At 38.4% G+C, this 15,598-nt stretch overlaps 1 protein-coding gene across 2 annotated transcripts in view; it reads left to right on the top strand.

The window, feature by feature from the left end:
- Positions 1 to 15,598, top strand: part of LOC124721518 (protein PRRC2C-like) — a 244,063-nt gene that overhangs the window by 37,062 nt on the left and 191,403 nt on the right. For both annotated transcript variants that reach the window (XM_047246536.1, XM_047246535.1), the window contains exons 5-6: positions 15,070 to 15,277; positions 15,368 to 15,502. In XM_047246536.1, the coding sequence (XP_047102492.1) occupies positions 15,070 to 15,277; positions 15,368 to 15,502 (343 nt within the window). The remainder of the gene's footprint in view (positions 1 to 15,069; positions 15,278 to 15,367; positions 15,503 to 15,598) is intronic.

Raw genomic sequence — 15,598 nt, 5'->3', positions numbered from 1 at the left:
TGTAGAACCTGCCAAAAAAACATAAGGAAACACGTGGGGAATTTCAGCACTTCGCAGTCAGGTAGCACATTGAAAACCAATACCTTTTTGGCCAGATGCTGACCAAACTTCTGTATATTTTGACATGCCTTCAAATTATACAGTTGATGCCAGAAGAGAGAAAGATGTAATTATTCTTACATCAGTGGGTGAAAAACAGTGGATGTCTCATTCTTGCTTGCACAGCAAATGAACATAAATTACCTTCATTCATAGTTTCAAAGCAAAGCATTTTACTGAAATTGGAAATGTTTGCAGAAATTTTAATTGTACAAGCAAATGAAAGTGGGTTGGTTTTGGTGGACATGGTGCTGGAATGGATTAGGGTTGCGTGGGATCATCATCCTGGCTCAAATGCATATGCAAGTCATACAACACCTACAGTAAAACAAAAATTATTTGAAAGCATAACATTCTTGGCAGCAATTGCAAACGTGATGACATCAATTCTGCAGCCACTTAGCGTCTGAATAAACCATTTACGGCCAAGATTAAACACATGTTCAGGGATTGGCTTGCAAAAAATTACAGATAGTTGACATCAATAGGGCGTGTAAAATGTGCAAGTTTGTTGCAAATGTACCAACAGATTGATGATGCATGGAAATGTGTTCCAGATCAGACTGTGCAACCAGCATTTAAAAAATGTTAGATATCAAATGCACTACATGGTACAGGGGATGATGGTCTGTACAAAGAACTGAACAACAAGGAAAAGAGTGAAAGTGATTCAGAATTATCTAGTTAATATTTTAAGCATTTTGCAAAATCTGTATTATAAATGTAATAAAATTTTGTTTTATATTTCTGCTTCTAAACTAAGCTATTTTCATTCTTATTTTGTGAGAGAAATGGGCATCTAAAGACGATACTATCGCTAACACCCATTGTACTTGCAACTGTTGTACTTGTTGACAGGTTCTCTTCAGTGTGATGCAGTACATCTTTAAATTTTGGCATGCGGCATAGCCTTAGAGCACCACAGTCCACCCTCCTTACGGTGAAGATACCCGTTTCTCAGTGCCACTGTGTAAATTGGGCAAAAATTTATACAATGGCATGCCACATTGTGGAAAGCATTGAGCTTCACCATGCACAAGGAGTGTGTGTGTACATTCCGAAAACATGTACCAAACTTTTACTGTATTGGAGACACACAGGTGTTCAATGGGTCTTGCAGCAAGGCAGACATTATGTGACATCAGGTGACCATCTGCTGTTGTAAATGTTAGTCTATCCACCCTACTACATACCAGGACAAGCAACCCTGAGACTTTCCTCTTTCTCTCAGCAGACATGGATGGTTTACACATCTGAATTGAAACTGTTGTAGAGTGCAAACTGTATGTTTATGGATGTGTGTTTCTATTAAAAATGTTATGTACTCACTCCGCTCTACAGGTCCTAGAACTTTGTAACTGAAATTTCTGAACACACTGTACAAATATAAATCATTTCTGTAGCATATTATAAGTTGTTAGCGCATATTGTAACTTTAGCAATAATCTGTCCCTAGTGTGCTGACTGTTTCCTTCTGCTTATCCTGTATGATATTCTCCCCCTATCCCCCTCCTGTTTCATAATAATACAAAATGAGCTGACCTTCTCTCAACTTTTTTGTTGTCGTCCATCAATCCAGTCAAATAAGGATCCCATACTGCACTGCAGTAGTCCAGCAGAGGACGGACAAGTGTAGTGTGGGATCTCTCTTTAGTAAACATGTTGCATTTTCTGAGTGTTTTCACAATAAAACAGTGTTTTGTTTGCCTTTCCCACAACATTTTATTTAGAGACAGTTGCCATTTATCTTGCCATACAGATATCTTGTCCAGATCATTTTCCAAGTTTGCAGCAGCCACTAATTGGAAGACCATGAGATCCTTGTCAAATACTTTAAGAAACTGCACACTTTGAAAAAACCAATTAGAAATAATAAATCAAAAGATCCAACTGGGTAATCTCCTCCCGCACATTGCAATATGATTAAAAGATTAAAAAACTGCTGGAGAATGTTCCATAATAACAAAATTATAGAATCTTGCACCTAAAGAAGTAGTAGATGTTTTACATAATGTCATAGTAAACATATGGTAAAAAGAACTAAAAGTTGACATAAAATTAACCATGATTCATTCTCTGTATAGGAAAGTAAATTTTACAGAGGTGAATAATTATTGTAGTACCTAATTACTCCTAGTAACCCACAAGATCCTCATATTATTCGCCTTAAAATTACTATGACAATAATATTAACATAAACTGGGAGAGTGTCATCAGACACTGAAAAGTTTGGTTGATAGTAGAGCAAATATGAAACTGAAAAATATTAGTAAGATACTATGTCCTGAGATCTAGGACAGTATGTATCTACTTTGTAGATTTGGAAAAGGCATAAAACTAAGACGACTGATTTATTAGTTGATGTACTGACAGAAATGAGAGTTAATAGAAAAATTAGTAAGGTTTATAAGAGAAACCATGACAAATAATTACCATGTCAGAAATAAAATTCCAAAGATGTTTTTCTGAACCCTATGAAATCAAAACAGGAAGTGGCAGGGTGAACGACTCTCGTCAGTCTCATTGAACTGCATTAGGAGGGGAGGGGGAGTGAAACAAAGAATGTGCGTATAATTAAAACCTTGGATCCTGTTTAAACGCTTAAGGTTCGGGACAAAAAGAAGTGTCAATATTGACTATTTAGGTTTTACAGGTGATAAAACAATAACCACGAACAGAAGATTTTGAAACGGCAACAGGGCAAATTAATGTACTGAAATAAGTGGCTTGCACATATATTTTGAATAATAGTAAATAATGCCAAATGTCAAGGACAACACAACCCAACTAAACACAAGATATAGAAAAATGTGTGAATAGTTTTAACATTTTGAGTCCCAGGTCCTTCGCAGGTTGCATGTCACGAAATCTCGAGAATTTTTAGCATCTCTGCAAGTACTCACCATTCACTCTCATGAACTTACACACAAAGATGAAACATATTGTGGACAAAGGAAATGTTTTATTTAATGTAGTTACATTACAAAACACGTTTACAACAAATTTAGCACATAGAATTTATATTTCAATAATTCTCATTGAAAACAAGTCTACATAAATTATTATTATCTATACAAAATACAAAAGGACCATTCATATCACCCATTCCTGCCACACACCCACTTACTACTTTGTCAGGTAGTGATGTTTGCTTCTGTTTTGTTCTCCATTCTAATTCAGCATCTGAAGATTCTGAAATAGTACAACATTGTCCCTAACATGGTAGCTTTTCAGAGGGCAGTATATGTGAATTACTAGCTTGATTATTAGGAAGTACGATAGCTCATCAAAAAGTATCCAGACACACCTGTGCAATGCAGAAGTGACCTCTCGATGTGTAGAGAGGTGGACACAACAGTATAAAAGGATTCTGGGAGTGTTGTGTTGTCAGTAGAGAAGCAATAACAATTGAATGGTGTGAACAGGATAGATCAATGACTTTGAACATGGACTAGTAATTGTATGTTACCTAAATAACAAATCCATCAGGAACATTGCAAAACTTCTAAAATGTCAATCATTGGTAATGTAATTGTGAAGTGGAATTACCACAGCTAAACTGAGAACTTCATGTACTTCTGGTCAGAACCGTCGAGTCTTACGGATGGTCGTTACAAAATCACATGAAATCAGTGGAAGGCATCACTTATTAAACTCCAAAGTGCTACCAGCGGACCAGCTAGTACACTGTACCTCATTCTTTTTAAAACACCTACACACAGACAATGGTCAAGCAACTCCTCAGAAACGACATGTCTGTAGTCAGTGCTACAGAATTCGTGAGGTGCTGGAAAGAACAATGCCAATGGAGAGTGGAAGACTGGAAATGAGTGATTTGGAGTGATGAATCGGGCTATGCCCTGAGGCAGCCTGATTGAAGTGTTTGCATTTGGTGAATGCCTGGGGAATGATTCGTGCCATCATATGTAGTATGAACAGTGAAGTATGGAGAGGGTGTGTAGTTCCCTTATTATGCTTAAGAAAAGACTAAATATGGAAGTATATGAACAAATTTTACAGCATTGTGTACTGCTTCCTGTAAAGGAGCAGTTTGTAGACAAGTGTTTCTATCACTGTGAGTGCAATGTGTCATAAACAAGGTCTCTAAGCTAGTAGTTCGTTGACAGTAAAATTCCTAAAGTGGACTTGATGCCCAGAGTCCCAACCTGAACCCAATAGAGCACCTTTGTGATGAATTAGAACTTCAACTTCACTCTTGACCCCAATGTCCATTATCACTACCTTCTATAGTTTCAGCTCTCAAGGAAAATTGGGCTGCCATTCCTCCACAGACCTTCATACACCTAACTGAAAAGTTCGAAGCAGAGGTCAAGCTGTCATAAACAGGAAGATTGGACACACTATATATTTATGTCCACTAACATATACTCAGATACTTGGGGTCAGTTATTGTAAATTATCCACTAATGGAGATTGAGTTTTGTCTGTAAACACAGTAGAAATTTGACTCAGCACATTTCACAAGCAAAATAATGTAAAACAATGGAAGGATAATGCCGTGTTTACACTGAGGTTGAAACATGTTTTGTAACAATGCCCACAACATTGTTTTTAGTGACTGCTAGATTGCCAGTTGTTGCAATATCTTGCAAACATGAAAATGGCTGTTTGTGGTTGTCTGTAGAGATTAAAGGAAACATTGTTTTAGGTCTGCTGCTGCTAAATGTCACTGTACAGTGCTAATATTTGTTTGTGTTAAGACTGACTTCATGTATCAGACTGTAGTAATTGTGTTGTATTTTACGCAGCTGCGGTGTTCTCAAACCAGAATGGATGAAATAAATGTGTTGTCTCGTGGAGAGTGATATGTTAAAATATATATTGCTGTGTCAAGACAGTAGACATTTGATCTTAAGACTCTGAGGCAGAGGAGTGCCAGTCAAATGTGTGAATTACAAACTATAACAATTCCAAGTTAAAACAGGACTCCATCAAGAAAACTGGTGTGCTTAACACGAGCACCAGTGACACACACAAAAAAACTGAGGTCTCTGCTAACACTGTAAAAATTATATCAGGTTCTCTTTTTGAGATGGAACTGAAGTATATGAGAGCAAAAAGTCTTGAGTGAAAGAGTATATGACAGAGGAATAGATTTTGCGACATTACTGTAGAAGAGGTGAGGTGGCAGGTGGTGGTAATAAAAATTACTTGATTTTATGTATTAATGTTAGAGTACTATAAAACATACTTCAATGTCATTTAATAATTGAATTACCTTTGCATAATCCTTCACAAAATGCAGGAAATATTTGAGATATAGCTGGCCTTGAAACACACACACACACACACACACACACACACACACACACACACACACACACACACACCAGGGTTTGAAGTCCGCCCCCGGTAGCTGAGTGGTCAGCGTGACAGAATGTCAATCCTAAGGGCCCGGGTTTGATTCCCGGCTGGGTCGGAGATTTTCTTCACTCAGGGACTGCGTGTTGTGTTGTGCTAATCATCATCATCATTTCATACCCATCAACGTGCAAGTCGCCAAAGTGGCGTCAAATCGAAAGACTTGCACCTGGCGAACAGTCTACCTGATGGGAGGCCCTAGTCACTTGACATTTCCATTTACCAGGGTTTGAAAGGAATCTCCTATTTCAAAAACTGAAGACAGAAAAACAGGTCACTATTTAACAGAAAATGCTTTTTAGTTTCTCTCTTCCTTTTAAACAGTGTGTCAGAATATTAAGTCGATATGACATAATGTAGTTAAAAACAGCAGGTATGTCTTCCACATTCAGTTCATACAACCTATCATAATACATTTTTTATCCAACGTAACCACTATGTCTTAGTCTGTTTATATTTCCGAGTATTACATACGCAGTGCTACTTATCATTAATTCAGCCTCTTTGCTGGACATAGTGTAGTACAAATTGTGAGTACACAACATGAAATGTTTGCTGCTAGCTTCAGTGTTGCAGATGATGCAAATAAAAATATAGGAATATTTGTCGCTAGTGTGGAAGGGACGCAAACAATGAACATAGTTGCAAACATGTTGTGAACTTGGTTGGAAACAATGTGATGATAAGAAACACATTTCTAAACTCAGTGCAAATATAATTTAATATTTAAATAATTTTGTTCTGAGTCTTTGTCTCAGAAGCCCCCTTGAGATCCAGAGCTTCAAACAGGTCATTCAAAAGTTTCTCTGTCTCGGTATCAGTCAAAAACTTAGACATCTATATTGGGAAAAATTGCTGTAAGCAAAACAAGCAATGTGAAAACTGGTGTACCACACATCAGTCCTGCATTTTTAAACGAGTGAGTGTAGTGCTTCGAAAATGTTGAAACCGTTTCAGAAACATTCACACGATATCAGTACCATGCAGATGCCAGCTCAGAGCACTTGAAACCCGAGTAGAAGCCACGAGCCTGATTTTCCAAACCATGTGAAACGTTTACAGTAAAAAGCGCTTTTACATAAATACCAAAATTCTTTATAACAACTGTCATAAAACCAGGGAGTATATGTACTTACTAGCAGAATTAGCAAGGAGGGAGGGAGGGTGGGTGGTGGGAGAGGGCTGGGGAGGGAGGGAGGGGGGGGGAGAGAGAGAGAGAGAGAGAGAGAGAGAGAGAGAGAGAGAGAGAGAATCTAACACAATATGGTGGGTCAAAATTATAAAAACGTAAAAATCCAAATTAAAAATATATTCCAAAATAGAAAAAATTACGAACACAATTTGCAATCACAGTGTATGATTTTAAGTGACTGATGTCAAATAGTCTGGGGGTGGTATGTTAGACACACCGTATTAATGACAAACATCAGGCTTAAAAAAACACTGAAAACTATTGCCATAATGGTTGTAGGCATAGATGACTTACTAAGTATATAACAACGAAAGCATAAGCAGCGACAGTAACCCCATCCTACCTTAATCTACATACAGAAATGTGGTTATTGGACATGTCAAGTAAGGGTTATATCAGTGTTACAGATAGAAAACTGATTCTTACCCTGTGCCGATCATGAAGCCCTTTCACTGTCTCCTGCAGTAGGGAACAATGGCTAACTATTATTAGTAATATGATGAGATAGTGTGCTGTTTTACTTTTGTTTGTTGTAATTCATAAAATGAAAAGCATAGTCTTCCTTCGTCCTTTGACAGTTCCAACAATGACTCTTGTTCAGATTAACCACTTTGATCAATTCTGACAATGTTCGAATTGCTAACTTTAGTCAGTCTCACCATTAATAAATTCAACTTCATGAAGTACCACAGTATTCCTGTAAATCACAGTCACGTCACAGTAGTCAACATTGAAAATATGTCACCGAGATCATTTCTGACCATTTACTGTAGGGGTGTGTGGATATCTGCCCTCAGCTTGAGGTCCATCACAGACTCCTCTTTCATGTTGATCGAAACCCACGAGAGGTCCTGGGAAGGAAGCAAAATACACAAACACGTGTATTTACTAATGCCATTAAAGTTGATAAGAAAGATTGGCTCAAACTTTCGGACTATTTCTCCTTACTTCGCTTTGCTGTGGCTTTATGTTGTTATTGTTACAGTTCTGGTGAGCATGAGGATGGTGAGCATGAGGAATTTAACAGGGCAAACAGAATTTCTTCAAAGCTAACCTTAATGCAGTTACAACTTTGAGAGATTGTATAAGACAATTTATGTTGCTTGCACTTAGAGTACCATGAGCTAGCAACAGATTTGACAGCATCAATCAGTAGTGTGAACTACTTATGTTTTGGATTATGATAATGTTTTTGTTTAATCAGTGAGATTAAATCTTCCAAAGTAGAAATTAAATCAGAGCAAGGTAATCATTTCACTGCAGCTGGTTGTGGAACAGTGATATTTGAGTGAAGTGATAACATCTTTCTATTGTGCAACCAAAAATCAGGTGATTATAAAGGTGTGTTTAGTAAAGTTTGATGGACATAGGGCAGTAAATGTTAAAATACACGAAAGCACCAGGTAGCATGGGTGCACTGTGCCGAAGTAAGTAAGTTTGCTGTGACCTTTTGAATGCAATAAGTGTGAAGATTCATGTTTCATTGTTATAGAAGAACTTTTGAACACAGTTCTGCCTAAAAATTTCAAAAATACTGAAGAATTATCAGATAGTGCAAGTATGTCAAGCACAAGTTTTGGGCCAAAAATGAGAACTTTGTTTTGAAATGCAAAGAAAACTGCTAGATATAAATCATATTCAGATCAACTGTCAACAAGTGTAACAACAGAACATTGAGGAAATGCGACAGCTACTGGTGCAGTATTTGTGAGTGTTTCACAGTGTCATTGAAGAAATTGAGTTTACAAAGTCAGTGCAGTTGCCATCATTCAGAGATCAGAAGTTTCTGATTTGTATCATTCGAATCAGTTAAAATTAGAGGGAAACACTTGGTAGTGCTAGAGATTTCTTGCACATGTGACCAAGATCATTCTTAATAGAAAACCATCATTGCTGCTGCTAAGACACCTTGGGCCATCGATCTGGTTTGCTCAGAATAATATTCAGTGGAATGTTGCTTGATCCATGAGAAAATCATACTGTTACAGGATATCATTCACTGGATGCTTCTTGTGCATGTGTATTGAGAATAGTGGGGGTCCTTTGGTTTGCAGCCAAGTGTAGTTTCATCGAAGACTAAATTGATTCTGTAATGCTCTTGGCTGCAGATTTCTGGACCAGAGTTATGGCATGGAGAATTGTAGGACTCACCTTGATAGTTAAAGGCTACACTACACAGAGGAAGCAGCTACTCGGGTAGCGGAGTATTTGTGATATGCACACCAGGCAGTAGTTTGAGGCCGCCTGATGAATGCTTGTCAGTTGATACACAGAGAGTGAAATTAGATTGTGTACGAAGTAAAGACACTTGAGACTGTTAAAATTTTAACATTAAATTGTAGAAGTGTTCTTAACAGAGTTCCTAAATATACTGATGTCCAGGAAAGTTAACTGCTTAGATTATACTAGGAGCCAAGAGCTGACTAAAACCCAAAATTGAAAACTCTGTAATATTTCGCAAAGCAGGGAATGTATATTGAAAACACGGATTAGCATATTAGACTCAGTAGGAGGGGGGGGTCATTTCAGCCAACAAAAATATTGTCTCTATCGAGACTGAAATTGAGTCTGACTATGAAGTTATCTGGACACAATGCAAATATTTTAGACCCTGTAGCCACAAACAGACTTAATGTTATCAAGGAGTCAGTATACAGTCAGGGATTGGTGATCAAGATGTCATCATAGTGATGATGGTTACTTAAGCTAATAAATCTGTCAAAAAGATGACGGGTGATAGCATCCCACTTAGACAATGAATAGACATAATTTAGTTCCACTGCTTATTGATGTAGGGGAATTATGGGCAAAGTTTAAATGATTGTAAATAACATTCTGGAGAAGTATGTGCCAAATAAGTGGATTAAAGATAAAAAAGATCCACTGCAGTATAGTAACAAATTCTGTAAAATGCTAAGGAAGCGGAGACTATTGCACTCTTGGTTCAAAGAAGAATGCACAAATTACAGGCAAAAGTTAGTAGAAATTTGTGTGTGCGCACGCGAAGCATACAGCTACTATCATTGTTGTAGCTTAGCAAAAGATCTTGCTGAGAACATGAGAAAATTCTAATCCTGCATAAAATCTCTAATTGGATTGAAGGCTTCAATCCAGTCACTTGTCGACAAGTCTAGTGTGACAATAGAACCCAACAAATGGATAGCTGGGAAGTTTTAAATTTCGCATTTAAGATATCGTTCATGCAGGGGAATCATACAAACATTGAATCATTTGACCATCACACAGACTCATGTGTGGGATACATAGTAATAGGCATAGGCATGAGTGGAATCTGAATTCGGTCTCACAGAGAATACTCTACTGCATTGGCCCCTTACTTGGCTTGTGTTTAGCTCAAATCTCTTGCCCAGTGCAAAGTCCCAACAACTGGAAAAAAGAACAGTTGACCTCTGTATTTAAGAAAGGTAAAAGTATAGACCCACAAGATCATAGCTCTGTATCCTTAACGGAGGCTTGCTGTAGAATTTTTGACCATACTCTGTTCAAATACAATAAATTTCTGTGACAGGGAAAAGCTTCTGTCCACAAATCAGCACTGTCTTAGAAAGCATCACTCATGCGAAACCCGGCTGATCATTTTTTTCCCGTGATATTCTGTGACCCATGGATTAATAAGGACAGCAGCGCAGATTCACATTTCTAGATTTTCAAAAAGCATTTGAGACTGTGCCCCACTGCAGGCTGGTAGACTGTTGACTAAGATACAAGCATACGGAATAGGTTCCCAGATGAGAGAGGGGGGGTCGAAGACTTCTTAAGTAATAGAACCCAGTATGTTGTCACCGACAGCGAATGTTCATCAGAGACAACAGTATTGTCAGGATTGTCCCAGTGGAGTGTGATTGGACTGCTCTTATTCTCTATAGAGGTACATGATATGGTTGACTGGGTGAGTTTTGTTGTTTGCTGATTGCACTGTGGTGTACTGGGGCACTGTGGTGTACCGGGAAGGTGTAATCATTGAGTGACTGTAGAATGCTGAAAGATCACCTTGATAAAATTTCTATTTTGTATGATGAATTACTCTAAATATAGGAAAATGTATGTTAATGCAGAAGTATAGGGGCAAAAATGTTTGAATACAGTATTAGTACTGTGTTGCTTGACACTTTTGTTGGCCTACAGTTCTCTTCTACTTTGCTTAGAGAAAGGAAATAAAATAGAGCTTAGCTACAGCCCAAGGAATGTTACCTAGAAAAGATGTGTTATAAAATGCAGTGGCATGAAGTTGAGCATAAGATTAATCTACAATAGTTTTGTATGTACTTGGATTATAGTGTTGTTACAGCAAGTAATAATAAAATAATTTACACTGAAATGTGGTACCGTATTTACTCGAATCTAAGCCGCACCTGAAAAATGAGACTCAAAATAAAGGAAAAAATATTTCCCGAATCTAAGCCGCACCTGAAATTTGAGACTCGAAATTCACGGGGAGAGAAGCGCCGCACCTCCAAATCGAAACAAAGTTGGTACATAGTAATATGAGACACAGTTAGGTCGAATGAATGACGATACAGCTGCAGTAGTTTGGTTCGAGCCGTAAGCTTAGCAGTTGAGCTTTACCAGGTAACCATTGCTATGTGTCAGGCGCTCTGTCCGTATTTATACGGGTACCTTTCGTTTTACACGTGCTTCGTCTGGTTTGAATTGTTTACTTATTTTTCTTTGAGCTGATAAGTGCCGTTCTCTTTGTTATAGGTGTTTATGTCACTCTAAGCTGAAAATGCATTACTGTACTGTGTCATGCATTGTTTGTCGCATTCTGATAATGAGTGTTTACGACCTGTCGCCACTCGCGTGTTTACGACCTGTCGCCACTCGCGGCATGGTTTGCTTTTGTGCGTGCTACCGCCGCTTACAATAAAAAAAAAAGAAAGGAATTGTCTCAGTTGCGAAACAATGGCAAGAGACTGCTATTTGTTGTTATTTACACTGCTGCTTGGTTTGATAATGATCAACAAGAACCAAATAATAAACTACGTATGATAGAAGATGTTCTGAATGAGAGTTTCGCGAAAATTTTTCTCCGTTTGAAAATCTTTGCAGACGCCTCTTTAGTACATTACTTTCTGCACAGAAATTAGTCATCTTAGATTTAAAAATCTAGTCAATTTCCGTGCTTCATTTCTGACTGTATCTCTATTAGGCATAAGAATAATACGAATATAAACATGACATGGTATGATATGTGTATACTCCCGCGTTTGCTGTTCTCACTCTAGTTTCGTAGTTTATTAGGCAGGCAGGATTTAAATGAGATAGCAGCAAACACTAAAGAATACACGGCAAAATGTTTATATTCGTATTATTCTTATGGTGAAGAGAATACTGCATGTGATTCACAATTCATAAAAGTTCCCGTTACCAACCATCTCTTCTCACAGGTAGGAAAAAATTCAGAACGTAGAATTGGCCGTACTGACAAACATCGCAGACAGTCTTGCCAGTCGGATTTTCGTAGTACATTGAAAAGCTGCTACATTCGAAGATTAACAATACGGAATTTGTATTTATTTCGTTGGATAATGTATGAAAATGCAGTGGTCGAAATTCGGGGCGGAGAAAAAAAGCTCGTCTTCCAACTTTTTTTAAATTTATTTACTGACGCAGAGGTTTTGGCGCCAGTATTTATCTTTGTGCCTGCAAAGCATGTCTGTGTAGCGCTACATATTAGTGATGGGCTAAACTGCGATTTTCCGATATCAGTGATTTCTGTGAATGCTACTTTTCAGTATCTGTTATTCTTAACTGTGATTTGTCGCAGTTAAGAGTCGCAGTTAAGGAACCTAAGTCGCGTATCCCTCCGCCACTGCTATTTCTGCTACTTCCGCGATTTCTGCGACTTCTGCTACTTCTGCGATTTCTGCGACTTCTGCGACTTCTGCGATTTCTGTGACTCCTGCGATTTCTGCGACGTACCACCGTATGAAAAAGTTACATCTGTCCACACAGAAAATTGCATCTCAACAAACCTGTCATTGGTAAGTATGTTTTACGTTTATTCTTCCGTTGGCTTTAATTTTGTATTAAAGAAAATATTAATAGTGTAATTAATATGTAAGTAGCCGCACAGTACCGTTATAGTTCGTGTTTAGAAAATGAATTCTAACATATTGTTATGTTCAAAGGTACCTGAACTACATTTCAGTCACTCAGTAAAGTGATAATTCTCAATATCATTGTCAACAGATCTGAAGAAATTGCCAGTCTTTAGACCGTTTTCGTCAGACGAGAGGTTAGTTTCTAAGCGTTTTGATGGACTTAATTACTTCAGTGAGATCGTTCTTGCGAATGTGATATAGCAAATGTGATATAGCAAATATTAGCAATCTACTCTGTCAATTATATTGCTAGTAATTAGTGACAGCAAAAATTGTTTAATAATCCTTGTGTTTTGCAGACGCAGTTCTGACTGATTACTGGTTGCTGTACATATCTATCCACATCAAGGCTGTTGAGAGAGAGACTCGTGAAGATTCAAGACAGCTCTTAGAGGATTTGCAGTTTAAAAGTGAAATAATTATGAAATAAGTGTGTGACTGATTAAAGTGTTTTATTGAAGTTGTTGTGCGATTTTAAAGGAATAATAAATGTTAAATACATTGAGTGAATAATAAAAATCTCATTTTCCACATGTTAAGCTGTCCCATACCCGTAATTTTCCGCCACTTATTTATTGGTAAACACTTGTTGGATACCGACGTGCCGCCCCCCCCCCCCCCCCCCCTTTCGCCACAATCTTGGTGTGACACTGACCTGTAACATATCCCAAAGTCTACAATATGCATTTTGAGGCTGTTGATATGAAAGTGGGAAGTACAGATCTTCCAGTTAAATCAGGAATAGCTTAAGTGCATTACTTGAAAGTGACACAGGAAAAGCTTACTTATGTAGGTGGTAGTAGTGTCGGCAAAAAGTTCTTGTGTGTGAAGTTGCCATGTAGAACACCAGGTGTAAAACTTTTCTCCCGAGTCTTGAACTGTGTCGGAACAAAAGTGAGGCATTCATATGACTGTTTTCATTTCTCTGCACTTATACAGATGTCTGAGTTCTGCTGTGTTAACATTGCAAAGTCCTGTAGGCATGTGGAGTATTAACCAAAACTGTCATATTGGAAGCAGAATCAAACACATTTGTTACGTTACTTGATATTTTCAGGAGAAAAAGGCAATGTTGCTTCTTATTAATATAATACATTCAGAGTCACAGCAGTATTTGACCAACCATAACTGATGCTGAATGTGCATGTCGTCATATAATATGAAGGGCTTATTTCAATAGTGGTACAAGTCCATTACCTACACTTTTCTGTCTATAATGCTTCTGAAATTAGTGATCCAAACAAACATAAATAAAGGTTCATCTCTAGCAAGAAGCCATATGCTTGAATATTTCTGGTATCTCAACTGCACTCATTTAACTTTACGACTCTATATCTCAAAATTAACAAAAATGGACTTTTACCACTATTGAAATAAGCCCTTCATATGCACACACAGCACATCGATCTCGTGAGGCACAAGGCTCTCATAACGAAGTACGTACGTCGGGCAACAGATGACACTAGGAAAAGTATGTTAACTGCGCTTTTTAGTTGCTACTTGCGACTCTTAGTTGCGATTTGGCACAGAAATCGCAGTTAGACTCCATAGCGTACCGCAGAGATGGGCGTAGTACGAACTTTGACCCACAGATGGCACTGTTAACCGCGCTTTCTAGTTGCTACTTGCGACTCTTTGTTGCGACTTGTCACGGAAATCGCAGTTAGACTCCATAGCGTACCGCAGAGATGGACGTAGTACGAACTTTGGCCAACAGATGCCACTGTTAACCGCGCTTTTTAGTTGCTACTTGCGACTCTTAGTTGCGACTTGTCACTGAAATCGCAGAAAGCAGTGCTAAATTCGACCAATAGATGGCCCACGTCTTTGAATGTGAAATACTACTTGCGACTGCTAACTGTGACTGAAATCGCAGTTAGATTCTGTAAAGTTGCTACTGTGATATCTGTGACTTCTCAGTCACTGCGATTTCTAACAGATACGCGATTTCCTGCCCACCACTACTACATAAATTCGACGGCAGAAGTTAGTTGTGGCGGCACCTACCAACATATTTCAGAACTTCCGCTTACTTTGCACTCGATTCTAAGCCGCAGGCGGTTTTTTGGATTACAAAAACCGGAAAAAAAGTGCGGCTTAGATTCGAGTAAATACGGTATTTTCATTTATGAGTGTAAACCCCTCTCTCCTCTCTCTCTCTCTCTCTCTCTCTCTGTGTGTGTGTGTGTGTGTGTGTGTGTGTGTGTGTGTGTGAGCTGGTTTGTTTTGTTGGTTACAGTGAATTTAAAACTTTGTAAATTTTTTTTTCAGCCCATAGTACACACAGACAAATCATGGAGCAGCATTATGGCAGGAAATGCAGAAAGCAATGTACATCCTCCAAGCTTTCTTGCTCATCAGTCACCTCAGTTCCAACAAGAATTTCCCAAGTTGTCCAGTGGCGAAGGTCAACCCACTGCAGTTGCAAAAGGAGCATCCGATACACAGTATGGTCCAGGACCCAGTTTGCGACCTCAAAGTAAGTTTGGTCATACTGTCTTCTGGAAGTATAATTGAGTGAACTGATTATATAGAAACTGTTGGCATTTTCAATTTCACTGTCCCCCAGCGGAAGGAAGCTGGATCCAAGGAGGGAGCCGGAAATCTGGCCCGCCATCAGCCCAGATCCCAAGTGGCGGGGCAGCAAGTGGTGCTCTCCAGGCTGCTGCTGTCCTGGGCCCCCTAGTTCATGTAACATCCCAAGGTATAACTTTTTGTTTCAGTTGTGTAATTCTGTAAGGATCTCATCACATGAGCTAAATTCTTCACATATGAATTTTTGTTACTGTTTTTGTAGCAG

Source organism: Schistocerca piceifrons, chromosome X (genome assembly GCF_021461385.2).
Source record: "Schistocerca piceifrons isolate TAMUIC-IGC-003096 chromosome X, iqSchPice1.1, whole genome shotgun sequence".
Taxonomy (NCBI): Eukaryota; Metazoa; Arthropoda; class Insecta; order Orthoptera; family Acrididae; genus Schistocerca; species Schistocerca piceifrons.
The sequence above is the reverse complement of the archived record's forward strand: the minus strand, read 5'-3'. Positions and strand labels throughout refer to the sequence as shown.